The following is a 16,572-nucleotide window of genomic DNA, read 5'->3' as shown; positions in this document are numbered from 1 at the left end:
GTCAGATCCTAAATATATCTTGAATATTCTTAAGGTAGAACCAAAGTCTTGACAGATTAGAGGCAGAGTGTGAGAAAGAAAAAGAATTGTCAAGGATGACTCTGAGATTTAAGGGTATAAGCCACTGGGAGATTATCAAGTTGCCATCAGTGGAAATGAGGGAGCTTGCAGGTGGATCAGCTAGAGGGAAGAAGTAGGAGTCAAGCTCTGAAGTTCAGAGGTCAACTCTGATATACAAGATGTTGAGCAGGTAATTGGACATATGAATCCGTAGTTCAGAAGAGAGGACTCGATTGGAAACATACATTTAGGAGTTGCTAGCATATAGATCGGAGAAGGCAATGGCACCCCACTCCAGTACTCTTGCCTGAAAAATCCCATGGACGGAGGAGCCTGGTGGGCTGCTGTCCATGGGGTCGCTAAGAGTCGGACACGACTGAGCGAATTCACTTTCACTTTTCACTTTCATGCATTGGAGAAGGAAATGGCAAGCCACTCCAGTGTACTTGCCTGGAGAATCCCAGGGACGGCAAAGCCTGGTGGGCTGCCGTCTACGGGGTCGCACAGAGTTGAACATGACTGAAGCGATTTAGCAGCAGTAGGAGCAGCATATAGATCCTATTTGAAGCCATGAGGATAGATGGCAAAAAAAATGAACTCAAGGATTTAGCCTTAGGCCACTCCAACAGACTTAGGCCACTCCAACATAAACAGAGGCCAGGAGAAGAGAAGAGTCAGCAAAGAGACTGACAAAAAGCCACCAGTAGTACAGCAGGAAAACCAAGAGACACTGATGTCTTAGAAGCTCAGTGAAGAAAGTATATCAAAGATTGGAATTACAAACATGTCTATACAATATTTTCATTTCTTGCAAAAAGATTGCATGACTTAAGAAAGCGTTTGTTGCAAGTGATGGAAAACATGAAATTGGTCATTTAAAGATGTGTTTTTCTCATGCACAAAAGGAATCTGGAAATAAGTAGGTCAGAGTTAATGTACCCGAACAAGAATGTTATCGAGGAGCCTGGCTTTGTCTCCTGGACTGCCATTTTTTACTGTGTGGCTTTTAATTTCACGGTCCCAAAAATGGCTGCTGCAACTCCAGTCAGTGTCCTCAAGTTCCAGGCAGGAAGATATGGGAAGGACTAAATGAGAAAGATGAAAGGTTTCTTTTCTGAAGTCTTTCCTTTTTTAATGCAATATGGAAGACCTCCTCAGAAATGACACCTACATCTTATGGACCAGAATCATGTCACATGGCCAAATATTAGCTGCAAAAAGAATTTGAGTATTTTTGCTTTCCAATTTTGTAGTAGAAAAAAGTAACAAAAACAATGTATAGAAAAAAGATTGAGTGAACCAGTTTATACCTGCTGCACAGGGTAAGAAATTGTACAGAGATAAAGATCTCATAGCTGTAGAAGTTGGAGCTTCCAAAATAATGTCTCTCTGATAAATAAATGCATCTTAATGACTCTGTATTCATATCTAAAGTGTTACAAAGAGACCGCTCTATTGCTTCCCTTTGTATCTCTTTTTACCTTTATTCTCAGCACTGCCCAAGAATTTCACACATGACAGCCCTTTTCTTGACCTGTATTGGACCAATACCATTCTCATTTAAAATGGTATCAACTAAGATGACTGCAAGAGCCAAACATTCAGTCCCTTGATCACTTTTGGTTTATGGAAATGCCAGGATCTGTCCCTCCCTCAAAGACATGTTTTATTTGTAGGCTACAGTTATTAAATATTCATGAGCACACTTTATAAAGGAAAGGTCAGGACTTCCCTGGCAGTCCAGTGGTTAAGACTCCATGCTTCCAATGTAGGGGGCATAGACTTAACCCCTAATCAGGAAACTAAGATCCCTCATGCCAGTGAGGCCAAAAAAACAAAAAAAGGAAAGATCAATTCATGAATCCTGGTGGACTGTTATTTTGGCTTAGAATGCTCCTACCTTCCCTGCCTGGTGAAAAAAAAAAAAAATCTAGCTCAAATGCTTTCCTCTGCAGCATTCCCTAGTTTGATTAAAGGCTCTTTTCTCTGTACTCTGATAATACTTTGAATTATCATATTGCATTATATCAAAATCTGCAGACTGCATCTAAAATAATGATTACAGGGAAATATATAGCATTAAATTTCTTACATTAGTAAATACTAAGATCTCAAATAAATTCTACCTTAAGAAATGAGAAAAGAACAAATTCAACCTAAAGTTAGCAGAAGGAAAAAGCAATAAAGATGAGTGAAAATAAAATCAATGAAACAGAAATGTAGAAATAGGACAAACAGTAGAGAATAAACAAACAATGAAAACAAAAGTGAATTCTTTGAAAAAGTATATTACTCACTCAGTCATGTCCGACTCTTGTGACCCCCTGGACTGTAGCTCGCCAGACTCCTCTGTCCATGGAATTCTCCAGGCAAGAGTGCTAGAGTGGGTAGCCATTCCCTTCTTCAGGGAACCTTCCTGACCCAGAGATTAAACCCATGTCTCCTGCATTGTAGGCAGAGTCTTTGCAACCGTAACCACCAGGGAAGCTTTGAAACTATCACTAAAATGGATAGACCCCTAGTCAACATCATCAGTAAAAAGAGAACACACAGATCATCAGAATCATGAACGAATGAGGAGACTTTTAACCCAGAGATGCAACATTGTTGGGCTTTTGGTAATCAGTCAATACAACTCATGATATCAACAAATGTAAAAAGGATGATAATAAAAATATGATAATCTCAACAAATGCAGAAAAATGATCAGCTCTCACTATTTCCATTCAACTTCATACTAAGTCTCTTAATTATGAATAGTTATTAGTTATCCAAACCAGAAAGGAAGAGGTAAAATCATCTTGACTTACAGATAGCATCATTGTCTATGTTAAAAAAAAAAGTCCTTAGGACTCTACCGGGTTGCATAATATGAAGTCAATTATATTTCTACATAATAGCTATAGATAGCAATAGAAAAACTTCCATTTATCATAGCATCAAAAATGAAATATAGAAATAACTTAATAAAATATATATAGGTACACAAAACTACAAAATATAACTGAGATAAAATAAAGAAAGCCTAAGTAAATGCAGAGATAGAGCATGATAACAGATTGGAAGACTAATAGTGTTGAGATATCAAGAGCAAAGTCCCTCGACACAAGCAAACTTCAGGTATCTACTGTATGATGTCTGTTAACATCCTGTTAGTCTAAGAGGGTCTCAAGGCCAACATCAATGAAGTGAGAATATCTACTCCTATGAGGATGATGGGGAGGAATATGGTGCCAAAGTATAATTTGATTTACCACAGTGTTCACTGAACATTAGTGATATTAGTATCCCTAGGACTTTACATGGAAAATGGCTTTTGAATGATCACTAAATAATGTCCTTTTAGAAAAAGTATGCCAAAATGTTGCTTTATGTTTCAACTTGAAAGGCTCTGCTTTTCCAGAGTCATAAGTAGAGAGTCATAACCTCAGCAGACAGGGATGACACTACTTCATCCTCATCTCTTAAACATCACTATAGTCTCATGCTGGTTCCAAAAGGAGCTACTGGAGGAGCTGAGCGACAGCACTAGAATACGACTATTCTTGCTAGGAGTGGGAAATTGCCATTAGTTTCTTTCTGTTTTCTATAGAGTTGAGGTATGACGGTTGGGTTGAACATGTATAAGAATAGAAAATAAGCCTTATTTATTCATGTCCCATAACTCCCCCTAAATACCTATTCTGTAGAGTCCTTTCTTTCTGTCCCTTTAGATTTAGTCAACTCACTGATACTCCTTGTCATGTTTAGATAATAAAATATTCTCTACTTCCACCAGCACAGTAACCATAAACTCTGACCTTCATGTGCAGCTCTAATTTCTACCTCGCCAACTTCAACCTCCTGAAGAAGTAAAGGCTGTGATAGTAAAGCGATGAATATGATCACTTTCTTCTCTGTTTTCCTCAACTAAAGCTTTTATATTCCTCCTCTGCTCACTTTATTGCCTCTGGACTCTCCAGGGTTGGACGAAGGGTATTATCTGGGGAAGAAATAAAGAAGACGAGAGAAATCTTAACATGACTGGTACTATGTTGAGTTGGTGTCAAGACTATAAAGGGTCTGACAGTTTATCCTATTTGCAAGCTAACAAGTCAGCCCCTCCCAGTTTCATGGATGCTGCTGAAGACACAAGACTCTTGTGTCAGAAACAAAGGACCTTGTGGGAGTTTCCTGGTGGCCCAGTGGTTAGGATCCTGGGCTTTTATTTCCATGGCCTGAGTTTAATCCCTGGACAGGGAACTGAGATCCTGCAAGCTTCATGGTGCAGCCAAAAAAAAAAAAAAAGGCTTTCCTAGTCATAATACAGTAAAAAGCATGAACCTTATATTTATGTCAGCTCTCCCTGTCCCCCAAGCCCTATGGAGGCAATGCAAAGTGGCCTGGATGGGTGGTACATGGGCAACAGGTTTGTGTCACAGCTGAAGAAACCCAAGTTTAGGTAATACCAGTCTCTTATAATGGACTGCAAGCAAATCTGACCAACTGTTGTCTCAGAAAGAAACATAGTACTGGCCATCCAAAAATCTGCCCTCTTCTCTAGTGGAGTTATGGGATATTAATAAATTAGAGTTGTTTTCTATTCTTATACATGTTCAACCCAACGATTGCACCTTAACTGTACAGAAAACAGTAAGAAAATAATGGCAATTTCCTACTCCTAGCAAGAATGATTGTATTTTTACTAACACAACATTGTAAATCAACTATACTCTGTCTTCCATGATACAGAGATCTCATCACTTGTATCCATTTTTGGATCTCAGGGCTTAAAACAGAGTCTAGCTCAACAGCATCAAAGAATAGAAGGATGGAGTTTGGCAGGATGTGGAAGGTGGCCATGGTGTCTGGAATCAGGCAAAGACAAGAATTGCAGGAAGCAAGGCCCCCCGGGTCTGGCTAACCCTGCCCCAGCTCGCATTTTTAAATGTTCCAAAACATCTGTGTCCTCTGGTTGCAGAAAAGCTTTTGTTTTGTCAGAAGGCTCCATCCATATCCTACTCCTCCGGCTTTTGTTACTCCCAGGTAAGGACTGTGGCCTCCACCTACTAGTTTTCTTCTCTGTGCTTCTCTACCATCCCACAATGTCCCCCTTGGGTAAATTAGCTGGTTGGAATCAAGTCTGCCAGCTGCCTCATTTAGGTGTAAGCATTCTAGAGATCTCTTGGACAGCAAGAAGATCAAACCAGTCAATCCTAAAGGAGATTAGTCCTGAATATTCATTGGAAGGATTGATGCTGAAGCTGAAGCTCCAATACTTTGGCCACCTGATGAGAAGAACTGATTCATTGGAAAAGACTGATGCTGGGAAAGATTAAAGGCAGGAGGAGAAGGGGATAACAGAAGATGAGATGGTTGGATGGCATTACCAACTCAATGGACATGAGTTTGAGCAAGCTCTGGGAGTTGGTGATGGACAGGGAAGCCTGGTGTTCTATACTCCATGGGGTCACAAATAGTCAGACACAACTGAGTGAATGAAATAAACTGAACTGAACTGATTCTAGAGATCAACAAAACACAGAAAAGCCTGTCTTCTAATATATATTTGTTGAAGGAATTAATTTAAAAAATTACTTTCTGGAACCAGATCATTTGCATCATGTTCTCATGCATTTTCTCCACCTAGGAAACCAAACCCCAACCTTTCTGCAGAGAAAGGATGTCTAATTATCTCAGGCTAAATGAAAGACGCATCCACTCTGGCACTGTCTTCATGTACACCAGATATCACACACCATCCAGTAGGAGAGCAAGCTCAGCAAAAGAAGAAATGTAATGCAACATTCAGGACAGAGAAGGAAAAGGTTTTGCTTTATTTCAAAGAGTTATTTAATTCCTAATCAAATCTAAAACTTTGACCATCCGAACAATTGGCAGCTTAAGCGCCACACAGAAAATACTGGATCTGATTCTGTTTGGAGCAGTCAGCATGAAATGTAATGAAATTCAAAATAGACAGGATACACATGCTCCAGAGGGAAGTCATTAATACCCATGAATAATGATAAAGCAAAATACCATCTGCCAGGATAATGTGGCAAATCTTTTTAAAATTCCAATTAGCCTATAAACCAGAAACAGGGTACAAATATGCTCCCCTGGCCATGTGAGATCATGTGTCCTTGACGTCTCCATCGCTTTATATGTAGACAAGAATGTGAGTGATGGAAACATTACCCATATATGAATACATTTTGAAAGATATGTGCATTATTCTTTAGGGCGCGGATGCTATTTATGTAACTGGGTGGAACAGAATGTTGTAATCTGCTAATTAAAGCCACATACATATTTTCACATATATTTTAATGATGAGGGCAAAAAATTGTTATAAACACAGTACATTAATTTTGCTGTAACGGTGGTTGGACTTAATCCTTATATGTATTTGGAGTCAGAGATAATGAAGCATTTCTATTGCCTTGTTATCCCAGGGAAAATTGCCTAGTTTATGATGGCTTCAGATATTCTAAGCCATTTTCCTGAGCTGTATTTTATGAAGCACATAGCTATTAAAATCATAATGTCCATTATTATAACTGTAGTACAGCCTGAAAGAAACTTTTATATAAATGCACAGAAGAGTTTTATAGGCCAGCTTAGTTTACCACTTGTCTTTTGAAACATTTCAAGAAGCAAAGCAACCTACTTCTGAATACTGACATTTCTTGGTAACTGTTTCTTTTCCACGGTTCATTGCAAACAACACTGGAATTAGTATATTTGGAATTCTTAATCCCAGTGTTCTCATTACTGAGTTGTATGATTTTTAGAAATCACGTGGTTTCCTCGGCTACAAGCCTTTCCTGCCTCAAAGCACTACTGTAAGATTCAACATAAGTAGAGGTAACAAGGATCTCTGAAAAGTTTTAAAACTTTCCGACAGTAAAAGTCATTTTTATTATCATGACTGTATGAAGTAGACAGAACTGCCTGCATTAAATTGAGAGGTAGAATTATACATTGAAAAGGAGAACAAAAAGCTCTCTGGGCAGGCTTGGAGCACTGATTTGATGCTAGATTAGTCAGCTATTGTTTAATCAGCCGAATTATTGTTCCCGAAGATCTGTTTCCCTCCTGGGGCTGAAACCAGAGGCTGAGCCAACACCTAACCTGCAGCCAAGCTCCGTTCAGCTTTAACTCCAAGGAGGTGGGCTTTAGTCTGCAGGCTACCTGAATGTGGGCAATAAGGACTTATTTTGGAATAAGAAGTATATTACAATTATTAACAATATAATCAATTTCCATTATCCACGAGTTGAAAATACGGTGTGTTGTATCTTTTTTTAATCCCTGAAGTCTTTTGTTTCCATGTGGTTCAGAATACAAAACCCACATCTTCCCACACGTATCACATCACAGCGAGCCATGTGAGGCAGAGGAAACCCAAGCAAACTGCAGGTAACCAGTAAAGCAGGTGATTCACATGCAGACATTCAAGAATTTATTGTGACAATCATATGAAGCCTTGGGCTCAACATCAATTTATTTCTGCACTCTTTAGCACAGCCATTTGTTTTCAGGAATCTATTCTACAAAACATTACTACATGTCCACAAGGATGTATGTGCAAGGATGTCTGTGAAGTCATTTAAATAGCGAAGGATTAGAAACTATAAATCTATCTACAGAAAATGATTGCATAAATTGTGGTATATGTACGCCATGGGATACTATGCAGTTGATAAAGAATGAGGGAGGCCTATCTATATATACTTCTGATAGAGCTCTCTAAAAGATGGCACTTAAAGAAAAAACACTGGGACTTCCCTGGTGGTCCAGTGGGTAAGACTCTGAGCTCCCAATGGAGGGGGCCCCGGGTTTGATCCCTGGTCAAGGAACTAGATCCCATACTTGCAACTAAGAAGTTCACATGCCACAGCTAAGATCCAGTGTAGCCAAAATAAATAAATATTTTAAAAACGAATAAACACTATGGACTCTGGTGATAAAGATGAGTTAGTGTAGGTTCATCAATCGTAACAAAGGTGCCACTCTGTGGGGGAGGATAACGGTGGGGGAAGCTAAGTTAAGCATGTGTAGGGGGAGAGGGTATGAAGGAAATCTGTACTTCTGCTCAATTTTGCTGTGAATTTTAAAATACTGTTTTTAAAAATGAAATATATTAAAAAAAAGAAGAAAGAAAAAGAATAAAGAACATTACAAAGCATTATGTAAAGTACAAGCCCATTTAGGTAAAATATAAAGCAGATGGGCACATGTGTATGTATATAAGCAGATGCACAAAAAGGGAACTGAAAGGATAAAAGAAGACACACAAAAATATAATTCTGCCTCTGAGAAATGGGGAAGGGACAGGGAAGTAGATGTAGTCAAAAAAGACTTTAATCTTTTATTTTATGCACATCTACAGTGTTTGAATGGTGTCCAGGGTCAATGCAGTCCTGTATCCCATGTACAGGCAAAAATGCACAAAATGCTACTATAACAAACAAAAGACAAGGTCAAAGATGAGCCAGTGCCAGTCAACTTTAAGTTAAACACTGGGTCTGAGAGCTAACTCAAATAATGTTTACACTTTTCCACTAATTTCACTAAAACCATAATACAGAGTCCTACTGGGACGTCACTGAGAAAGTAAATTAAACAGGATTGCTTTCATTTATACTGTTAAACTAAAGACAAAAATGCTAAAACCTTAGCATAACTTTAAATTATATCATCTCATTTATTGAAATATAAAGATCTTCATTTACATGTTTTAAAACAAAAACAATGAACAGGGGCATCTGTAATACAATTGTATTGGTAGACCCTTCCTACCGAGTTAGTTCTTGAACATTCACCACACCACTGTTTTGGGAACGTTTAGGTATTTTTCTCTTTATTATTTCTAAAATATAAATTTTGGACATTCAAAAGTGCAACAGTTAATGTGCCTGTGGGGAATATCACAGTTAAAAAAATATAAACAAAGGCAGTGATACAGCTTGTCATAAATGTTTTGGCAGTATTCTCCAAGTCTATATAGAAATACATATATACATATTGATGTATAACATCACTTTATCTCACGTCCCTCTTCACAAAAATAGGACCATTTTGTACAGATTGGCAGACCACATTTTAAGGACATCATCAATCATTTTTTTAAAAAATCACAAATTGTGTTTCTCAGTCCAACTTTGATTGTCTTCATAAAAATAGAAAGCACAAAGGGTTGACAACTTTTCATCTGGGGTCTTTGCAGGAGGCCAAAAAGGAAACAAATCTGTGATACACTGAAAACATTACTTAAGAAAAAAAAATGCTGCCATATAAAAACTAAGGTGAGAGCATTCATTAGGACTAGAACCTGCTGGTCTGAGAATTTTCATCCAGCCCCATGGTATCATGCAAGATTCAAAGGACATCAAAATGCAAAGCACCAATAAAAGGAGGCTGTATGAGGAAGAGGGAAAGCGAGTGATCAGCAGAGTGCTTGAGCTGTGATTCTAGAAACACAAATGTATTTCAAGTCTAAGTGGCTCTACAGAACCTCATCAGGTTTTCTTTTAATCGGCCAATCTGGCTCAGTCTTCACGCTTACCATGAAAAAGGTGGGGCTTGCGTTGAGATTACACCAGTAGGTAGTCAAGTACCTTGTTATTGCTTCTACATCTCCCAAAGCATCACCTGCCAGGAGCACACACAGTGATTGCGGTAATCACAGTCCATGTTTCATTCATAGGGTGTCAGCAATTAAGTGGTATTGCAAAGAATGCCGATGAACCCACGATGACCAGTTTGACAGTTTGGATGGATGTGACAATTTGTCCTCCCATCTAACCCCGATATATCAGTAAAACTTAAAAAAAAAACAATTTTCACTAAAATATTGACTTGATCATACAGAGACTTGGTACACTGAATCGCATCATTTTTGTATATGCCTTTTGAGGGGAAGCTGGTGGGGAGAGAGCTCAGTTCCCCCTAAGCAGGGAGAAGATCTGCCAAACCAAGATTTGGCTTGCTCAGTCTCAGCAAGGATTGGAAAGTAAAATTAAGGGTAGCAATTACTAGATATAAGGCATTAAATGTCGCTGACCCAAAGCCACAGATTTAAATAGTAGGCTTCTTCTATGGTTGATCTCTAGCCCAGTTCCTAATTTCAAATTATTTCTTCCCATGGCAACTTCCTGTCATCTATGCTGGTGTTCCCCAGATCTGGCTGATCAGAACAGCCAGGATGTTTATAAAAACACAGGTCTCTGCTCCCCTAGAACTGATAATTCAGAATCTCTGGGATGGGGATGTAGAATCTGGTAATTCTGGTTGCCAGTTACATATGGTGACCAAGGGTCCGGGCTAAGGCACACAGCACCTTCACTGAACAATGCCTTTACTGTCTCAGACTTTCAAACTATTTCTCCTGAGGGTAAGAGACAAAGGAAGGGAGCTCCAGTTCAGGGCATCCTTCTGAATTTTTCCTGAAAAATTCACAAAATTAAAAATATATACATGTGTTGAGATGCACCAGAATTATCACAAGGCATGAACAAACCTCTGCAAATTCAGTCTTTTTGCTGATAAATACCTTTTCCACTGGGCAATAACATGAGAAGTCATGTTAGGCAAAGACTCCTGCCTTAATATTGAGGACCTTTAGGATCTAGGGGTTTTATTTATTTCAAATCTCATTACTTTAAAGGGCAGTTAATTGTTTTTAGTACAATGGATTAGGGAACCTACTCAGTACAGTTAAAAACTCTGACTTCCTGGAAGACACTACTTTTGTTTTCTATGTTCAACTAAATTTCATCCACTAAAGCTATAACCATATTTTACAGAGAAAACGTTATTTAATAGAATGTCAAAAACTGTCAGACTTGTCACCTATTTAGTAAGGATTTTTTAAAAATTGTGCTTTTTCTGTAGGGAAAACATGTTACATATCACACATTTAGAATTACTGATAACAGTAGTATTATTATAAACGTAGATTACAATATGAGTTGTTGGGCTTATAAATGACCCAAATCTAATAAACAAAGTCGGTTAATTATCCTTTATCTCCTCAACACTAAAAAAAAAAAAAAAAGCAAAATGCTATAGTACCAGTACCTTTTAAGGTTCAAAAGTGGTTTTGCATGTACTTCACAAGAAAGTTCAACAGCAGCTGATACCAGGTTTCAAGCAGGAAGTACATGGATGGACTGAGTGGTCTCTCCAGAAGTCCAGAGAAGTTAATACAAATCAAAACACATCCTTGGTTAGAGTTATTTACATAATTACAATGCTGGAGTTTTGTTGCAGTAAAAGTTGTGTCCGTTGGAATCTCACCAATGCCCTTGAAACACAAAGTCCATCTTCCCTGGCCCGTGATTTCCTTGTCCATCTACCTATAAAACTTCACACACCAATGAGATGCTACTGAAACACTGCCAGAGGCAACGCCAAAAAAGTTCATTCCAAAATATCCCAATCATTCATCTTTAGAAGGCTCCCAGAGGCCACTGGCTGGGAACTTCTCTTTATACACCATCCAAGTCCTTCTCTCAAACTTTGCATGGCAATAAAGTGGTTTTCTTAAAAGGATCCAAGGTGGGTCCAGGAGTGGAAGTCCTGCCCCCTCCCCGAATCTGCCAGTTACAGGAAGCTGTCCTCCACCAGATCCGAGGAGTCTATGCCAATGTCGTCCATCATGTCGATGTCCTCGATGGTCTCATCCTCTCTCTTGATGAAGGTAGAACTGCTGGAACCTGTCTCAATGGCACTCTCTTCAGAGGTCTGTGAGCTAGAAGAGGGAAAGAATAGGAAAAATCACGATCAGACCAACTAGAATACAGTGGTGTTTCCAAGGTGGCCTCCCAAAGGCAAAGGAGCTCTTCCTGTGACATCCTTTGGCTTTCAAATCCAGGCTGCTCAGCCAGGCATGATTCTTCCACCAAGCCAGAAGCAGCCCCCACCACTGCAGTGGGCCACATGGTCATTTCAACTTCCCTTCTCTTCTGCCAAATCTTCCAGAGTTGCTAACAAGCTGTGACCATTTCTACTCTCCCTACTCAGCTCCAGTGGAAGAGAAAACAAGCAGTGCCTGATCAAAAGGCCTGGGGAAGAAAAAGCAGAGGGATGAAATCTGGGGCAAAGTTCAGCTGAGTCAGTCACTTACTAGCCCTGCAACCTCCAGAATGTCCAAACTGTGATCTCAGGATCTCACCCCATGACCCAGGAATGTCCTCCTTATACATCCAATCCCCTTGAGTCTTGGAAGTCCAGGTGAAGGCTCTTTACTTACTAGAGGAGCATCTGAGAGGGGAGTTTTGGAGTCAGAAAGCATGAGTCGGACACGACTTAGCAACTGAATGCACACACACACACACATATGCAACCCAACGGACTGCAGCCCACCAGGCTCCTCTGTCCATGGGATCTCCCAGTCAAGAACACTGGAGCAGATTGCCATTTCTTTCTCCAGGAGATCTTCCCTGAACTCAAGAAACTGAACCTGGGGGCTTCCCTGGTGGTCCAGTGGTTGAGAAACTACCTTGCAAGGCAGGAGACACTGGTTTGATCCCTGGTCCAGGAGGATCCCATATGCCGTGGGGCAGCTGAGCCCGTGTACCTCAACTACCAAAGCCCGAGAACCCTAGAGCCTGTGCTCCACCACAAGGAGAGGCCACTGCAGTGAGAAGCCTGTGCACCGCAACTAGAGAGTGGCCCCCGCTCCCTGCAACTGGAGAAAGCCTGCACGCAGCAGTGAAGACTCAGCACAGCCGTAAAAAAATATTGAAAAACTGAACCCGCATTTTTTATGTCTCCTGCATTGCAGGTGGATTCTTTACCATTGAGCCACTGAGGAAGCCCACATATATGTATACATATCATATATATGTAAGGCAAATGTGATAAAATGTTAACAACAGCTAAATCTAAGTGATAGATGTAATCTTTCGATTTTTCTGGATATTTAAAATTTTTCACAAACACTTTTAGAAAATATTCTTTAGGGCCTCCAGATTGTCACTGTCACCTGGCGCCTTGCCTTCTCTGAACTCTTACTATCTTATCGGTATCCTGCCTTGTATTGCTAAATTTTTCTGTATCTCCTTTAGCTTCAAGTGGGCTTTCCTGGTGGCTCAGGAGGTAAAGAATCTGCCTGCAACTCAGGAGACCTGGGTTCAATCCCTGGGTCAGGAAGATAACTTAGAGAAAGGAATGGCAAGTCACTCCAGTATTCTTGCCTGGAAAATCCCATGAACAGAGGAACCTGGCAGGCTGCAGTCCATGGGGTCACAAAGAGTCGGACACAACTGAGCAACTAACACGTTCACTTAGCTCTAGCAGATTTTCATCTGCTAACAGGCAGGACTGCGGCTTCCCCTCCCCATGGTGGGGCTATACAGCACCGCACTCCACACATTACAAAAGCCCTACCACTGGCTGGGCAGCCACACCACAGGATGGAGTCTCCCACACGCACACCAAACTGGGGCGCTCGACCCTTTCCACTGTTTCCTGGCCGACAGGCCAGGCTGGACCCTCATTCTCTCTCCCCTCCTTTTCATATCAGTTTCCAACCTGAGGACTAAGACTGGCCACTAGAAGCCCACAGGAAATGGCCTGCTGCCCTCTACCCCCGGGCCCCTGTGGCCCAGAGAGTTCTTAGAACCGACAGCGCCACTGGACTGAGGATCCCTTCACAAACCCCCACACGGGCCCTTCCTCAAGACTGAGCTCTTTCTCAGTTCCCTGTCTGTACTTCATCCTCCCCACCCCCACTCCCACCTTGGTTCTAGAACCTCACTGTGAACCCCAGTCCACTTGGCTGGTCTTAATAACTATCCAGCCCTGGCAGGAATCCAGACCCAGTTCCTGGGACCTCAGCCAGTGGCTGGAGTGTGGGCACAGTCTTCTACTGAGACTGAGCACCACACCATCCTTGCTGCTCACCGGGCTTCAGGGTGGTCCTGATGCTGATGACTGCCTTTATTTCTGATTCCTGAGTCGCAGTATCCACCTTGTAGGGCCTGGCTCCTGATAGGCTCTGACCTAGCACCCCCAAGATCTCTGAAGCAAGGCCCTGTCTTCCTCAGGCTCACTCACCATCCATGGCCAAGCCTCCTGTGCCTGGGGAAGGACTTCCACAAGACCACCATGCTCACTCCTGCCTGCTTACACAGAGAGCATCTCAGCTTTTACGGGTTGAATTGTATCCTGCCAAATTCCTATGCTGAAGTCCCAATCCTCAAACGTGACCATATGTGGAGACAAAGCTTTTATGGAGATTCTTAAGTGAAGTCATAAGGATGGGACCCTAGCTCAGTAGGATTGGTGTCTTAAGAAGAGGAAGAAACGCCCGAGATGCACACACAGGAACAGCTCGTGTGAAGACAGTGATAAGGTGGCCATGTGCAAGCCGAGGAGAGAGGCTTCAGGAGAAACCAAACTTGCCAACACCTTCATTTTGAAATTCTAGCCTCCAAGAGTGGGAGAAATAAATTCCTGTTGTTCAAGCCCCTTCGTCTGTGGCACTGTGTTATGGCAGCCCAAGCTAAGACATTCCCCATCTCAGCCCACTTGTCAGGACTGGTCTCACTGACCTAGTACAGTCATTCGGGACATTGTGTGATTCAAAGACGACCAATAGGAATAGGTGCTAAATTCTGAAGTCCAGCTTTGTGCAACCCCCCAGGACAGTTCCTGGCATCTTTCTAATGTTATTTATTCCAACGCAATTTTCTAACTTTGTTTAGAAGCAGAACCCTTCTTTATAGTCCAACTATTCAGATTCCTCAAACTCAGTGTAACCAAACAGATGACAGAGCTGGGGTAAAGTGCTCCAAGACCCTCCTTTCTATCCCCATGAAATTCTACAAAAACTACCCAAAGTTTGGAGAAGCACTGCTTGCTAAAGGAATACAAACACATTTAAAAATTGTTCTACGCAGAGGATAAACAGAAAGGTAAGTCTGACAGGCGACTTTCCCCCCATCTCCAAATCTCATGTGTGAAAACAAAAATAATTTTATACTTTTAAAATTACCTGGTACATACAAATAAACAAGGTTGTCTATATCTTACATCTAAATTGGTTAAGAAACCACAATTATAAGCTTCCAAAATAATAATGCTATGTGCTTCTGCCTAAGTATTTATATGTAGTCAACTGAATGTGGAAGAGACACAAATATCCTGAATGAAGAAGGGAATAGAGAGAAAAAGAGATACTCATAAGCAACTTGGACCTTGATCCAAGGGCCACTATCACCACCTTCTCCTGCCTCTGTCCAAGGGTTATGGAAGGAGAGAAAGGAATCAGAGCGTGGCCCCTCCATGTGGACCATGTGAACCGATGGCTCTGGTTGTGGCTGTGTATTAGTATCACTTTGGTAATGAATTAATAGGTCTAGGTACAATCACCAATGGCTGCTATTGTCACAAAAGAGAGACAACCATACAGTATGTACCTCCTGTACACAGCATCACCTTTGCAGGAACTTGGCAAAAATCTACTCAGTCAGATCAAGCCTCTAGACTACTACCAAATTATAACAAATATAGGAGACAAAAGCATATGATAAACACACAGTAAAGCAAGCAGAAAAATTCTGAATGTGGGAGTGGGAACTCTACAGGCAAATGCTCTGGTTTTTACACAAACAATATTCCAGGGGGCAAAAAGAAGCAGGATGAATGTATAGCTCTATCAATCAATGGCAATGTGTTGTGCAACTCTTATCTGGGTCTTGAATAGGACAAACCAAATGTAAAACAGTATTTGTGAGAATCAAGGGAATTTGAACACAGACTGAATATCTGATGCTCTTCACTATTTACTGTCAATTGGGGGGCGGGGGTGAAATTATGGTACTGGAGCTATTTCTAATAACTATGCTACTGCTACTGCTAAGTCACTTCCGTCGTGTCCAACTCTGTGCGACCCCATAGACGGCAGCCCACCAGGCTCCCCCGTCCCTGGGATTCTCCAGGCAAGAACACTGGAGTGGGTTGCCATTTCCTTCTCCAATGCATGAGAGTGAAAAGTGAAAGGGAAGTCGCTCAGTCGTGTCTGACTCTTAGTGACCCCATGGACTGCAGCCTACCAGGCTCCTCCATCCATGGGATTTTTCAGGCAAGAGTACTGGAGTAGGGTGCCATTGCCTTCTCCATCTAATAACTATAGTTATTTTAAAAAACAGAGCCCTTAATTTTTTGAGATATATTCTGAAATATTACAGATGGAATGATATGATGTTTAGGATCTGCTTTAAAACAATCTAGAGGGAAGTGATGGAGTAGTTACGGCTATACAAGTTATACAAGCAGACTGGTCATGAGTTCAAAAATGTTGAAGTTGAGTGATGGGCACCTGACAGTTCACGATTTTACTTGAATCATGCATGTTAGAAATCTTCCATAATACAAAGTTAAACAGGAAAAAACACAAATCAGCCAGAGAGTACTTGGGCCTCACTGAGATTACAATATGTTGGTCCAGGTGAGGATTGTATAGCAGTACTTTTCAAATCTCCCCAGGTGGTCCCAGTATGCAACTAGGATTAAGAA

General features: G+C 41.0%; 1 protein-coding gene across 5 annotated transcripts in view; it reads right to left on the bottom strand.

Moving 5' to 3' along the window:
- PDGFRA (platelet derived growth factor receptor alpha) overlaps window positions 8,729–16,572 on the bottom strand; it is a 48,406-nt gene continuing 40,562 nt past the window's right edge. For all 5 annotated transcript variants that reach the window (XM_013964633.2, XM_018049460.1, XM_005681627.3 and 2 more), the window contains one exon: window positions 8,729–11,800. In XM_013964633.2, the coding sequence (XP_013820087.1) occupies window positions 11,653–11,800 (148 nt within the window). In that variant the 3' untranslated portion in view covers window positions 8,729–11,652. The remainder of the gene's footprint in view (window positions 11,801–16,572) is intronic.

Source organism: Capra hircus, chromosome 6 (genome assembly GCF_001704415.2).
Source record: "Capra hircus breed San Clemente chromosome 6, ASM170441v1, whole genome shotgun sequence".
Taxonomy (NCBI): Eukaryota; Metazoa; Chordata; class Mammalia; order Artiodactyla; family Bovidae; genus Capra; species Capra hircus.
The sequence above is the reverse complement of the archived record's forward strand: the minus strand, read 5'-3'. Positions and strand labels throughout refer to the sequence as shown.